Source organism: Plecotus auritus (genome assembly GCF_963455305.1).
Source record: "Plecotus auritus genome assembly, chromosome: 7".
In the NCBI taxonomy this organism is placed as follows: domain Eukaryota; kingdom Metazoa; phylum Chordata; class Mammalia; order Chiroptera; family Vespertilionidae; genus Plecotus; species Plecotus auritus.
Genome location: NC_137774.1, coordinates 134,411,701 through 134,424,044, shown reverse-complemented (window position 1 = coordinate 134,424,044; position 12,344 = coordinate 134,411,701). Strand labels below are relative to the sequence as shown.

The 12,344-nt window shown below is 35.0% G+C and overlaps 1 protein-coding gene across 4 annotated transcripts in view; it reads right to left on the bottom strand.

The window, feature by feature from the left end:
* Positions 1 to 543: 543 nt before the first annotated feature.
* AP3B1 (adaptor related protein complex 3 subunit beta 1) overlaps positions 544 to 12,344 on the bottom strand; it is a 215,024-nt gene continuing 203,223 nt past the window's right edge. For 2 of the 4 annotated variants that reach the window (XM_080679402.1, XM_080679403.1), the window contains 2 exons: positions 12,035 to 12,173; positions 544 to 1,268 (listed from right to left, as the gene is read on the bottom strand). In XM_080679402.1, the coding sequence (XP_080535528.1) occupies positions 1,115 to 1,268; positions 12,035 to 12,173 (293 nt within the window). In that variant the 3' untranslated portion in view covers positions 544 to 1,114. The remainder of the gene's footprint in view (positions 1,269 to 12,034; positions 12,174 to 12,344) is intronic. The other 2 variants (XR_013961150.1, XR_013961151.1) reach the window with 1 other exon arrangement.

Here is a 12,344-nt window from a genome sequence, read left to right as displayed (position 1 = left end):
GCACATCAAATGTCCCATTAAGTGGACATTAAAATGAAAAAATATAGCTAGAATTAAGAATTCAACATTGACTAACTCGACTCAATGGAACAATTTAAAGATAATCATGGATTATGATCAAGTTAAAGGAAATATGAGGCAAGGAACTCTGAATCATTGTACCAAAAAACCCCAAAAACCCAAATCTGAAATGGGACTTTGGTCATTTTTCTAATTTCACTTACGAGAAAAGTATTTTAATGATATTAAGCTATTGATACTAAAGTGGTTTCAATTGTTAGCATACTACATTATATTACTGATTTAACATAAATTTTAAATCTAAGTTAGCAGCAAAAAATATTGTCTTATGCAAAAGTAAAGAATATAACACAATTAGAAACATCTGCTTGGTTTGAAAGTGGTTTTTCTTTCATTAAACCCCATTGCTTTTCTGCATAATAAAACACTCAAAATATCTACTTTAGAGTAAAAAAACAAAAACTAAGCATGCAAACTTCAGGATTATAAACAATTTCTCATTAAAAAGAATGCAAAAGCAAATGCTCTTTATATGCTAGTTTATTCATTTTATTATTCAGAGATAATTTCATGATGACAGTTGTCAATAACCAATTACAATACCAGGAAATTCATAGAACAAAATTTTGCAGAGATCTTGTTGTTTTGGCATTTAATTCTAAAAAGTATCCCATTTTCACATGTCAAGCTGAGAGGCGATACAGACTATTTCTAGGCTAATTTTTGCTTACTGTGGGGAGAAGATCATTTTCAATAAACTTTAAATATCCAATTCATGTCCATCATTGTTGAAAAAGGAAAGGAAGATGAGAAGGACAGAAGAAGTAGCAGGATAGAGAAAATGCTACATGGACTCAAGAGTTGAGAGAACTGACAGTAAAAAATATGTTCTTTGGTTAGCAAAGCGAAAATGGGGACAGTACTGCATACATGATAGCCACACACTAGCATTCTAAAGCAGGAGACAAGAATGTCAGGAGTGTGTTCCCCCCACTGCCAGATGGAAGGGCTATTATTATAAATGAAAGGCAGCAGTCGTGGATGCCAGGCACTTTCGTTGTGTGCCAGATTCTGAAGTCCAGATGTAAGCAGGTTACCCCTGGGACAGGACGGGCTTCAGCTCCCGCAGCAGAACAGAGCCAATCACAGTTTTCTCGGTGTTTATGATAAGCTGTGCTGTAGAGCCTTCCTTGAGTTCCACTGTGACTAGCATCAATGACCCACTGTGCACAGTTTTAGCTGCAAACCTGTTAGGAAAAAAAAAAAAAAAAGAGAGACCTCTTATCATGAGGGGCAAAAAGGAGACAGCAGAAATTCAAATAGGTTTAAAATGACTCTTTTTTTTCCCCAATAATTTACTACATGTTCCCTACTGCCGAAAACCCAAAGCCACGCATTCTTCTGGAAAAAAAAAAAAAATCAATAAATTGCCCAGCACCAACAAGCAGGTAATTTTAGTGCATCTTTAGAACAGAACAGGAAAAGGAAGTCTAGTTTACTTATTAGTTTAAACAGCAGATGCATGTGAATAATTCTCCATTCCTATAAATTGGGAATCATTCATTCATTTGATAATTTAACATTTCACCATGCATAGGGCCACTTAAAATAAACCTCTATATTTTTATTTTTAAAACATGTTAAGAAAAGGAACCTTTCTCAAAGGGCTTGAAATTTTAATTCCTCATATCTGAAAATGATTACGCAAAAAGTTAGATAATTTAATGTGCAATATAAAACTCGTAAGTTTCAATGAATTCACGCATGTTGAAATATTCAAATTCAATCTCTAATGCTCATGATACCATGTAACAAAATCACATGATAGCTAAGTGCAACATCACACTCTCTCCCGCTTTTTAAATTTTTTAAACGTTCAGAACATTAAATCCTTCTTTTTGCTTTAGAATACAGGCAATTTGAGGTCTAAAGCTCCATTACTAAATTCCAAGACATGAAGAACCTACTAATTATATGGAATTAAAAGCAAAACTAGCCTTTTAAGCACTGCGATTGACTGAAAAGCTGCTGGAGGCACAATGAACTTCTGTCAATCCTGCTAATTCATTCTGCGTGCACAGTGGAGCCCCAGAGATGTGGAGGAAAGATGGTACCCTCCTGGGCTTCCATTTTCCGCATGGAGCATGTTCCACACTTTTTTTTTGGGGGGGGGGAGGGGATTTGATTGCAGGGATGACTGGAGAAAAACAAAGTTGCTGCACATGAGCTTTTGAAAACACTAACAAGTGTAGAGCAGGTCTGTGACCTGCTGTGACCCCACTTTGCAGGGCCAATCCCCTTTCCCCTTTCTGTATGACACGTGTCTGAATCTGAGCCATCTGCCTCAATTTGCGCAACATCTTCAGCCACAATGGCACCCAGTTAGCCCTGACAACAGCTCACAATACATAAAAATAAAACTGCCCTGCTGACAGCACGCTGCGGACTATTCAAGAGCAAACCAACTGGTCAGTGTCTCATGTCTGACAATTAGCATGGGCCTCGCGCAGAGCCCGCAGCGTCCTCAGGGATCTGTTTAATTACCACCAACATAAAAGAGGGAGTTTATCAGGAGACACTCAGAAAAACTTCACTCCCGACTTAATTAAAATATTAGCCACTTAAGCAGGAAGCAGATTCTCTTTAGATGAAAATTTCTTTTTTGAGGGTTTTTTTGAAATGACATCAAGATCTCATAACACATTAGATTCTTTTTTTTTGAAACCTAGCAAGGCATTTTTGACCTAAATAGAATCATGAAAATCAGTTTCCCAACAATAATTAGAATAATGCATGAAAAGCAAAACAAATATGCTAATTTTACTAAATTGAAAATATTATCAACACTTTTAAGTTGAGTTTTAAAATGGTGGCTAATGGGTTGCTGATAAAGTATGTTAGCAATTCTCCCAGGCATTTATTTGCGTATTCTCTCCAAACACAGTGAGACGTGTAAGGAATCAGAGCGGTGTTTCTACTGAGGGAAGCAACTGTAAACAACCAGCTTGGCAACAAAAACCACACGGAGTTAAAGAGGCTTTATAAAGCTCCTAACATCCACATCCACCTGCTCTTCAGCCATCCTCACAATAGCTCAGGAACTGGGGCCCCAACTTCATCCCGGAGAGAACACGAAGCTCCCTAGCCCCACAACGACCTCTCTTTTCTGTCACCCTTGCAGGTTTGTGCATGTCTTGGGTCCACATTTTTGAGGTTCTACGCTTTGGGAGAGCCCTGTTTCTGTACTTCTGTGAAACCACGGCAGCAGTGACATGAGGTGGCCCTATCGCCCCTCTCACTTACGCAACTTTCCCCACAGATCTGGTCATCACCGACTATTTCAGTAAGTGGCCCTATTTTCTGATAGAGTTATAATTATGTAAACAATAGTCTTATTAGTCCCTTTATCTACTTAACACTCTGTGCCCTGGGACCACGGAGAAGATTATGTCTGAATGGGAACACAAAAGCACTGTTGTTTGAATTTCAGGGTTACAGAGCCCTAAGGCACATTTTATCTTCTTTCTATTGAAAACTGAAAGTCATGTTAGAATAATACAAACTCAGGAGACATACATGTCAATTCTGATACAAGTATGTTTACAAAGATTAAAATTAGTGTCTTGTACATGTTTCTGAAATCCTATTACCACAAAATCCCCAATACTGTAAAGAACAGGGGTATGAAAGAAGAGGCATTTGCTTACACTGCAGTGGAAACATGCTAAGCGAATCATGCTAACAATAAAACCTGTTAGCGGAGATAAAAGCGACGGCCTTGTAGCCAGTCTCTACGTCCTAGTGGGCACAAAATGGTGGGAGCACTGCTTTGACGCAGAAGACCACGTCGATGTCTGGATGCTCTTGTTTCATATTTCAAATGGATGTATTTCATTGGAACACAGCATGATTACAATTGGTTTGTTTTGGTCCATGGAAAGCAAAAGCCACTCCCTAAAATCTATTCATCATTTAACTCCCAATTTAAAAGATAGTTATGGGAAGAATACTAATGAGTAAATAGTAAACAGCTAGCTTATGGATGTAAGAAACATTGATTGCAAGGACTGCTTGAGTCAAAAACTTACATGCATTTTAATGGCTGACATTAGAACCTCTGTACTTGGCCTCAAACTAAGATCACGTGGTGACAACATTTTTTTCAGAAGGCATTTGAAATTTTTGATCATCATAATGACAATAATAGGTGCCATTTATTAAGTACTTTGTGCAGTGGGTACTATATACTTCATCACTTGTGCTATTTCATTTGATTCCATGAGGCAGATCACTTTAAATATGAGGGAACTGAGGCCCACAGAAGTTGAGAAACTTGCTCAGGACACACAGTTCCTGAATGGTTGAGCAGGAATTTGAACCCAAGCATTCTAATTCTGGATCACACACATTCTCTTAGTATTTGCAAAAATGCACTCTTAACATTTTTTAAATTAGTCAATAGATAGAGAGAATCTGCTTCCTTCTTATTTACCTAATATGCACATACTCTATTAATATTCCAAAAACTTAAAAAGCTAAGATTTTTTTCCCTTCAAAAACTGTGTACCTGACTTTGAGGTATTCTGTAATTCAAAGCACCTTGCATGATGCTTTGTCATAACATATTTTACATTTCTGCCTTTAAAGGTTTAAAATATTTAAAACATCTCCCACCACCCACTCCCTCAAAAGAGACACTAGCAATAAAAAATACAAAACATCTTGAATGGAGCTGCAACACAGTGAGGGACTACTGGGAGACCAACCAACCTCAAACACCAGTAATGCCACAAATGAGGACAAATAAGTGGATGGCAGTTAAAGATGCATTGCCTCTGTAGGCCGGGCTCCATGTTATTAAAAGGATACCACCTAGGTATTTTTCATAATTTATTTTCATTCTACCACCAAGCAGTTGCTGTTTGTAATCACCGAGAAGGTAAAACTGTTTGGATATAGCTGTATTTCATCTTATTAAATGTCTCTTTGTTTATTATCACTAGCAATTGACATTTAATATTTGAAGCTAAGAATTCTTAAGATTAAAGAAAAAGACAAAATAAACTGGTTGCCAAACCTAAATGAAAGTATGAACCACTCTTCAAAAAAAGTTAATTTATTTTAACCTGACAGAATTATGAAAACAGGTAAAATAATAACAACAAATTTGGACAAATGTATTTATATATAAAACATGGGCTTGTTTCCTTTTTTTTTTTTTTTAAGATTTGTAAGCTATGCTGTTTGTCAAAAGGAAAAGAAATCCTACAACTTAACTGTTTTAACTGAAATGTTAATAGGACAACATGAATTAAAAAATATCAGCGAGGCTGCACCGACCTCCAGGGTATTCACAAACAAACTGTTAACGCAGAGTTGTATTTGCTACACTTAATGCAACAGCTCTAAGACATGCTTTTTCTTCTCTTGGATAGACTTCCTGGTTTCTGATTTTTCTATTCTGAGTTCAATTTTCTCGTGCTTTCTGTTCTACTGGTTACCAGAAGCTGTGACAATGGCCCACTCAGGCTAAAACTTTTTTTCTTACTCTGTACATGAAGCCTTCAATTACTGCCTGCTGAAGCAGACAGAATCCTATTAGTAAGAAAGACGATCACAAGATGCAGTGCCCTGCCCTAGCTGTATAAAAATAATTAGTCCAAAGTTGACAAATGTGTAATGAAGTCGCACAATGATTATATGTAAGAAACACTAGTTTATAGCTTCCTAACATCAAATACCTAAGCTTGGTTATTTGGAGCACTATCTTCCAAAGGCTTTAAAATGATAAATCCTTATTACTCTGAGTTAATATAATAGAACATTTTAAACAGGCAGAGAGTTTGTAAGTTGTAAAAAATTCCATTTTGTTGACTATAAAATTGTATTTTAAAGTTAAGTTCACTGCACTATTAAATTAACATTGAGAAAAATATTTAGATGTGATTCAAGCTTATAAAATTTATCCAAAGCAATATATTTTTCAAAAAAACCAGCCAGTAATCTTGTAGTATTTTCCTTTAACATGCCGATGAGAAGAGTTAGAACAACAACAAAAAGCTACTATCCTCATTTAGGATCCTCTATTTTCTATTCTAACCTGTAGAGATGGTATAAAATAATTATTCCCCACATTATCTGGACAGTGATGCATCCTTTCTTTGTACAGGAGAGCTAAAAAATCAGAATGCACTTTCTCAGAAAAGACATGAAACGTTCTAGTTATTCCAGAGCATTTTTGGTTTGTCTGGGGTGGGATGGGGCTTAACAATAAAAAATTAAATCATAAAACAAATAAATTCTTACCCCATTGTCTTTGATTCCTTATAGAATTGTCAACCCAGAAGGAAAATAATCAAGAATACCTTTCTTTCATTTGTACAAGAAATCAGTTATGTATTCCTATTAGTAAAACTGTTGCATTGTACAATATTACCTCACAAATGGTGAAATTAAAACTTAAATAAAGATTTTTTTAAAAGCAAAAATCAGTTGTGCAGTTTGGTTATTTCTGAAATATCCAAATGTGCTTTCTGTGTAAAAATTAACTGAGGTCCACATTTGTTTTTCAATGACATGCTGCTCAGAGCTGCAGAGCCCAGGGCAGTCAGATGAAAAGCAGTGCTGTCCTCTAGTGGACAGCGCCAGCCTGCGAAGTAACTGGCTTCTAAAAGGTTCCACAAATCTGTAGTCCTGTTTGAGATCCCAAACCTGTCATATTGTAGAAAAGACCGAAGCCTGGTACCTTTACATTAACAACTGTTTATACAAAATTCTGTTTTAAGACAAATTACGTATGGTGACTATAGTATCAGAGCTTTTAAAAGTAGGGCACCAAGACATCAAATATTATTGGTCCTTCAAAATTACCCAGTATTCAAATAGTCCGTAGTTACCAAGGAGAAAGAAATAAAACTAATAAAGACAGTAACGCAAAGGTTGATCAACCTAAGAACAGAAGAAATGGAAATATCAAAGACCCCACCAAGAAGTGACTACTTCGTATTTGTAACCCTAGCACTAATGAAATCTGTCACAAAGTTCTTCAAAAAATACTGAATGAGGGAGTTACACAATATAGCTATTTTAGGATGGAAACAATAGTGTACACCAGTACTCCCCTTATTAGTAACCATTAAACATGTATCTGATAAGGGATTTACTGAATGAGTTTAAAGCTGGAAATGAAACAAGTTGCTCTTTACGTGTACTTCAATTAAACAAAAAGATTTTTATTTTAAATCTGAAACAAATAAACTGTCTTTAAATGTGCTGATAAATTAAAAAGTTGGTTGCCATGGATACACTGTCCTATTCATAGCACCAGACTTTCCTAATAGTTAAGGACGTCAGTAATAGCAGTAAAACATTTTTATTCTACTAAGACTGTAATTATTCACAAGTTGCACATGTTCAAAATCTGCAAATTAAAAAAGTGACAGGGTAGAGAAAAATCTAAACCAGAGATTAAGATATGTAGGGAGTAAAAGGGATAGAAGTACTGAATACAAGTTAATGATGAAAGCTGTTGAAGTAAAATAGAGTCAACAGAGACAACGCTTTCTGTTTTCACTCAAATATCACATTTTCCTCTTATAGGGTCAATTTGTTGTTCACAAAAGGGCCAAATGAGTAGGTGGCATGACAACCCTTTTAAACACTACAGTATATGAACGTCAGAATTCATGAAACTGGGTTAAAATGTAAAATAGTGGAGACTACTGAAAGACAAACGTTTACTTATGGTCTAAGACTGTTTTCCTAGTTAATATGATTATAACTTTATACTCTCTTGCTGGAGGACACTGGATAGATATAAGAAAAACCTAAATCAAACATCTTGCCTACTGGTACCCCATAATGACTAATCTGTAAAAAGTAAATATATAAACATAGGAAAAATATATCTTAAAATGTGTCATGTGGCTATCATTAATTAACTCTTGATAACTCAGGGCATCTTCACACTGTGGAATTTGGAACACCTGCTGTATAACTACTTGGAGTGATGGCTAATATGCAGATTCTGGGGCCCTGAACCAGATGTACTGAATCTGAGTTTTTGGGTGTGTGTTTCAGGAATCTGAGTTTTACATAAACTCCCAAATGATTTTTTTGGACCAAAAAACTTTAGAGCTATATATAGATTTTTAGCTTTTTGCTTTCTGGTCACTGTGTGTTGGTACCTTTGTCAGAGGATAAGCAACGGAATAAAAGCAAACGCACCCAGTTCCTACCTTGTTGGATACGAGCCTCCTCCGTCAGCCCTCACTTGATTTCTTTCTCAGAGGAGCACAGAATTTTTCCCTGGCCCTGGATGAACCCAGGATTCCCACTGCTAGTCTCTCTAATTATCTCTTCTAAAACACATTAAATCTTGTGTCCATTCATATAGTAGTTTATCACTGTTCATTCTGCCTCTTGAATATACTTTATTTACATAGTTTATTAGTATTGTCTTAAGTTATACATCTTGAGAGTTTTATAACGAAGAGTGTATCTCATATATTTTAACATAAATATCTAACACAAGACATTAAAACATTCAGCTGCCTATTAAATGTTTTTTGATGATTTTTAAATTCTCATTTCTGTATTACCCTTATCATGTGGTAACTGTAATTTGGAAAATAGAAAATTGGCATAAGGACCATAACTCTGTAGACCCCAATAAGATAAATTGGTTCTCAAAGAGCAGCTTTTTCAATCAGCAAGTCAGTACTACAGAAATGAAGACAAACTTAAGCTTTTCAATGGTATACTTGTTAGCTTTCTTATGTTATTAATAACTTAGAAAATGAAAACTAAATGTCATATAATCTAACAGCAGATATGCTTTCTCAATTCATCTTTAAAAGTGGTTAACTATATAGGAAATGCTTCTGGTTTTGAAGTGAATTCCATAAAACTTGTGCTCCTTTAATTGACTTTTTTTAATGGAGACCATTAATGTTGATGTGTTAGAAGCCATTTTCTATTACATATTCAAATAAAATTTCTATTTTATACTATTACACACTCCTGTATATTAATGAAGATTCACTTTTTCTTAGGTAATTCTTATATTATGTATTTTTACTTGGTATTTAATGTAAAAATATTCATATTTTGAAGAGTAGTATAAGAATAAATTATTCTAAAACTAGACAATGGGATCATATTCATCGAATGGTCAGAAAGAATAGTCTAATGTTTATTAAAAAGTTCTCTCAGAAATAAAAGATCCTGAAAAATTAAACAGATCAAAGGCCAGTCAAAAATAATTCGTTGAACTGAAGTTTTAACATCTTAAACACTAAGAGTCGAAATGCTTTTTATACCTGTTTTTAAATGTTAGGTGGATTACCATTAATAGCCACAGGAGCGGCGGTGGTCCTACTCCTCACACACTCAAAAAACAGCCGTCACAGAAGAATTGAGGAGGCACTTAGAAATCTCATAGGGATCTCAATTTTATTATTAACAATTAAATAATATATAACTTACTTAGCTATATAAACTCATTAATCCCACAGGGTAATAGAAGACTGAACCCTACCGTTAAAAACATTAATTCAATAAAGTGGCAAAATGTAAATTTCTGTCATAATATAAACAGTAACTGTTATTTCATTTTAAATGCAATTAAGAAAGACATTGGTACAGATTTTCTTGACAATTCTTAATTATTACTGAGTATAAAAATAGAAAAATGTTAAATATGCAAGCTAATAATTTTTATCAATTTCTGTGTGAAAAATACCTATCAGTCTATATGTTTATTACCTGGAAACTTTCTGAAATTTAGAACATTATGCTAACCATAGTTTAACTATAAAAGCATTTTCAATTTAAGTCTGATGAGACTTGTGAGGCAAGTTACGACAGCACAGCCTATTCTTAGATATATGCATTTTATTCACTTTTGACTCTGCAGTAACTTGAGCTCCTCCCCCAAGTTACAGAGCCAAACCCAGGCGGCTGATGATAGGGCTGGATTAGAAAAGCGTCTATGCTGCGGATGTGTGCGAGGACCAAGAACTTTAAGTTTGAGTGCAATCTCTGCATGCCAAAGCCAATATAAATGGTTCTCTGTTATGTGTCTTTCCTGCATTACTATGGATAATTGAGAATTGACTATAATTTAATGTTTTGAACAGGAATTAAGTTCCAAACCACCAAGACAAGTTATAGGCAAACTATCCTTTAATAATAATTATAGAACTATGCTAAGTGTCTTTCTCAGTCCATTTCTCCACAAGAAGATGGCTTTCATATTAGTTGCCTTTGAGAAGGTAATTTGGCTATTTTCTTTTAAGAAACAGAAATCTGGAAAGCTGCCGCTGCTTTCAGAAAACTTACAAACACACATACAAAACAAAACAAAAACTAATTTAAAGAAGTTCCAGTGTAAAAAAGGGTTACCCTGTGTCTTTCTGTACATTACGACAGAACACATTAAAACAGGTCTGAAGTATTATGGGATACCAGATATGTCAGGTAAAATTTGATACCATATAAGCTAAAAATTACAGTTGATATACGACATTTGATGTTTTAGTAATTTTAATAATTCAGAGGATCCATAAATTAAACAGAACAATTTCTGCTACAGAAAACCATCCAGGAAAGGAAGTATTTAAGGTGGAAAAGAATTAAAACAGAAAAATTCAGAACCAAAATATTTTCGCAGAAAAGGCTTCTATTCATGTTTCCCTCTTGAACAACATTAACTGACAGATAAATTGTATCTGCTTGGTAGCACTAGTATGATTATCTTAGATCAGTTTTATTACTTTACCCTGGCCCTGTGGAAAAGATAGGGCTTATCATAAATTAAGAAATGGAAGCATCTGATCTTTCGAGCAACTTAAGAACACTCCTCTCAAAAAAAAAAAAAAAAAAGAAAATTAAAAAAAAAGTACAAATAAATTTGTTGTTTGTTTTTTGACTAGCACATGCAGTTTTCATTCTGTCATGATTAGTAGATGAAATTAGGTAACTCTGGATAATGACAGATCAAGACTTGAACTCAGCTCTTGTCAAGTCCAGTGTTCTTCCATAGATACCATAGAATTTCATTCCAATCACCCTTCTTTTCCTTGCCACCATTTCTAAACAGATGAGGAGATTAAAGTCCACCAGGAGCAGTTAAAACTTGCACAAGATTACCGAGCCCAATAATGGCAGAGCTGAGTCTAAAACCTGATCATCTGTAGTACTCTTTATACGGGGCCTCTTTACCCCTATGTTAATTAAATTTTTTAAAGGTCAGAAGGCATTCCCTTTAATTTTAAATTTAATATACATAAATAAAATAGCATACATATGACATTGCAGTGGAATGGCAGAGAAATTAAAGATGGTGTGCAATGAATTCCCTTAAGCTCACAGAGAACTAAGTAACAAGGGGTTATCTTAACTTTCATTTCAAGCCACAGGCATTCCTAAGTACACACAGAGGGCAATTACATTGATCACATTTTCTGCTACCTTTAAGGACAAGTGACTTGGATCTCATGCTTTAGATGGTTGGTGGTGAAGATATTCCTGGGCTAAGAAACAGAAGCTGCATTTGGCCCTATGCTGGTTTTCTAGCCACTCCTCAATCCTGGAAGCAGCCGTAGGGGACTCTATCAAAAGGAAATCTGTATGTAGTACCCAAGCTTCTCTTTCAAGTTAAAAAGTCCAACTCCACTGCTTTGTAAAACAGTGTTCCCTAGAAATCCACTGAATCTGGGGAAATAAGATAAATTCTCAACCATATCTCAAAAGGTACCTTTACAAACCATCAAGTTATTATAAAATGCAGGTACACTACCTGTATTTTTCAGGATAGTACGTGCCAATGTACTAAGGATTGTATGAAATAGGAAAGAGAACCTTACCCCAAATCCATCAATCAAATATGTTATCAGAAAAAAGGGGTGCATACATATAGTTAGAGGTTATTTTCAAGAAAAATTATGAATAGAAAATTATATATGTGTACATGTATACAACTTATCCCCTCATCTCACGTTGGTGCACCTACCTGTGTATATTATCCTGGCCAGAAGGCACTACACCGACGTTGGCCACATTGACAATCTTCTGAAGGATCACAGAGGAAGTGAAGTTCTGTGGTGCAAGGATGATTACAGTAGAAGTTTCATTCATTCCTGTCAGCATTCCTGTAAGAGCAAAAGAAAGCCCCCTGTAACTAATTACTTTATGAAAATTATATTAAAACAATTTTATGCTCATAGCCAAAATGTAAACTTCTTAAAAAAAAAACAACCCACCAGAATGTAATTTACAAGACAATTACCATAAAATTAAAATGAACTGCAACTGTTTCAAAA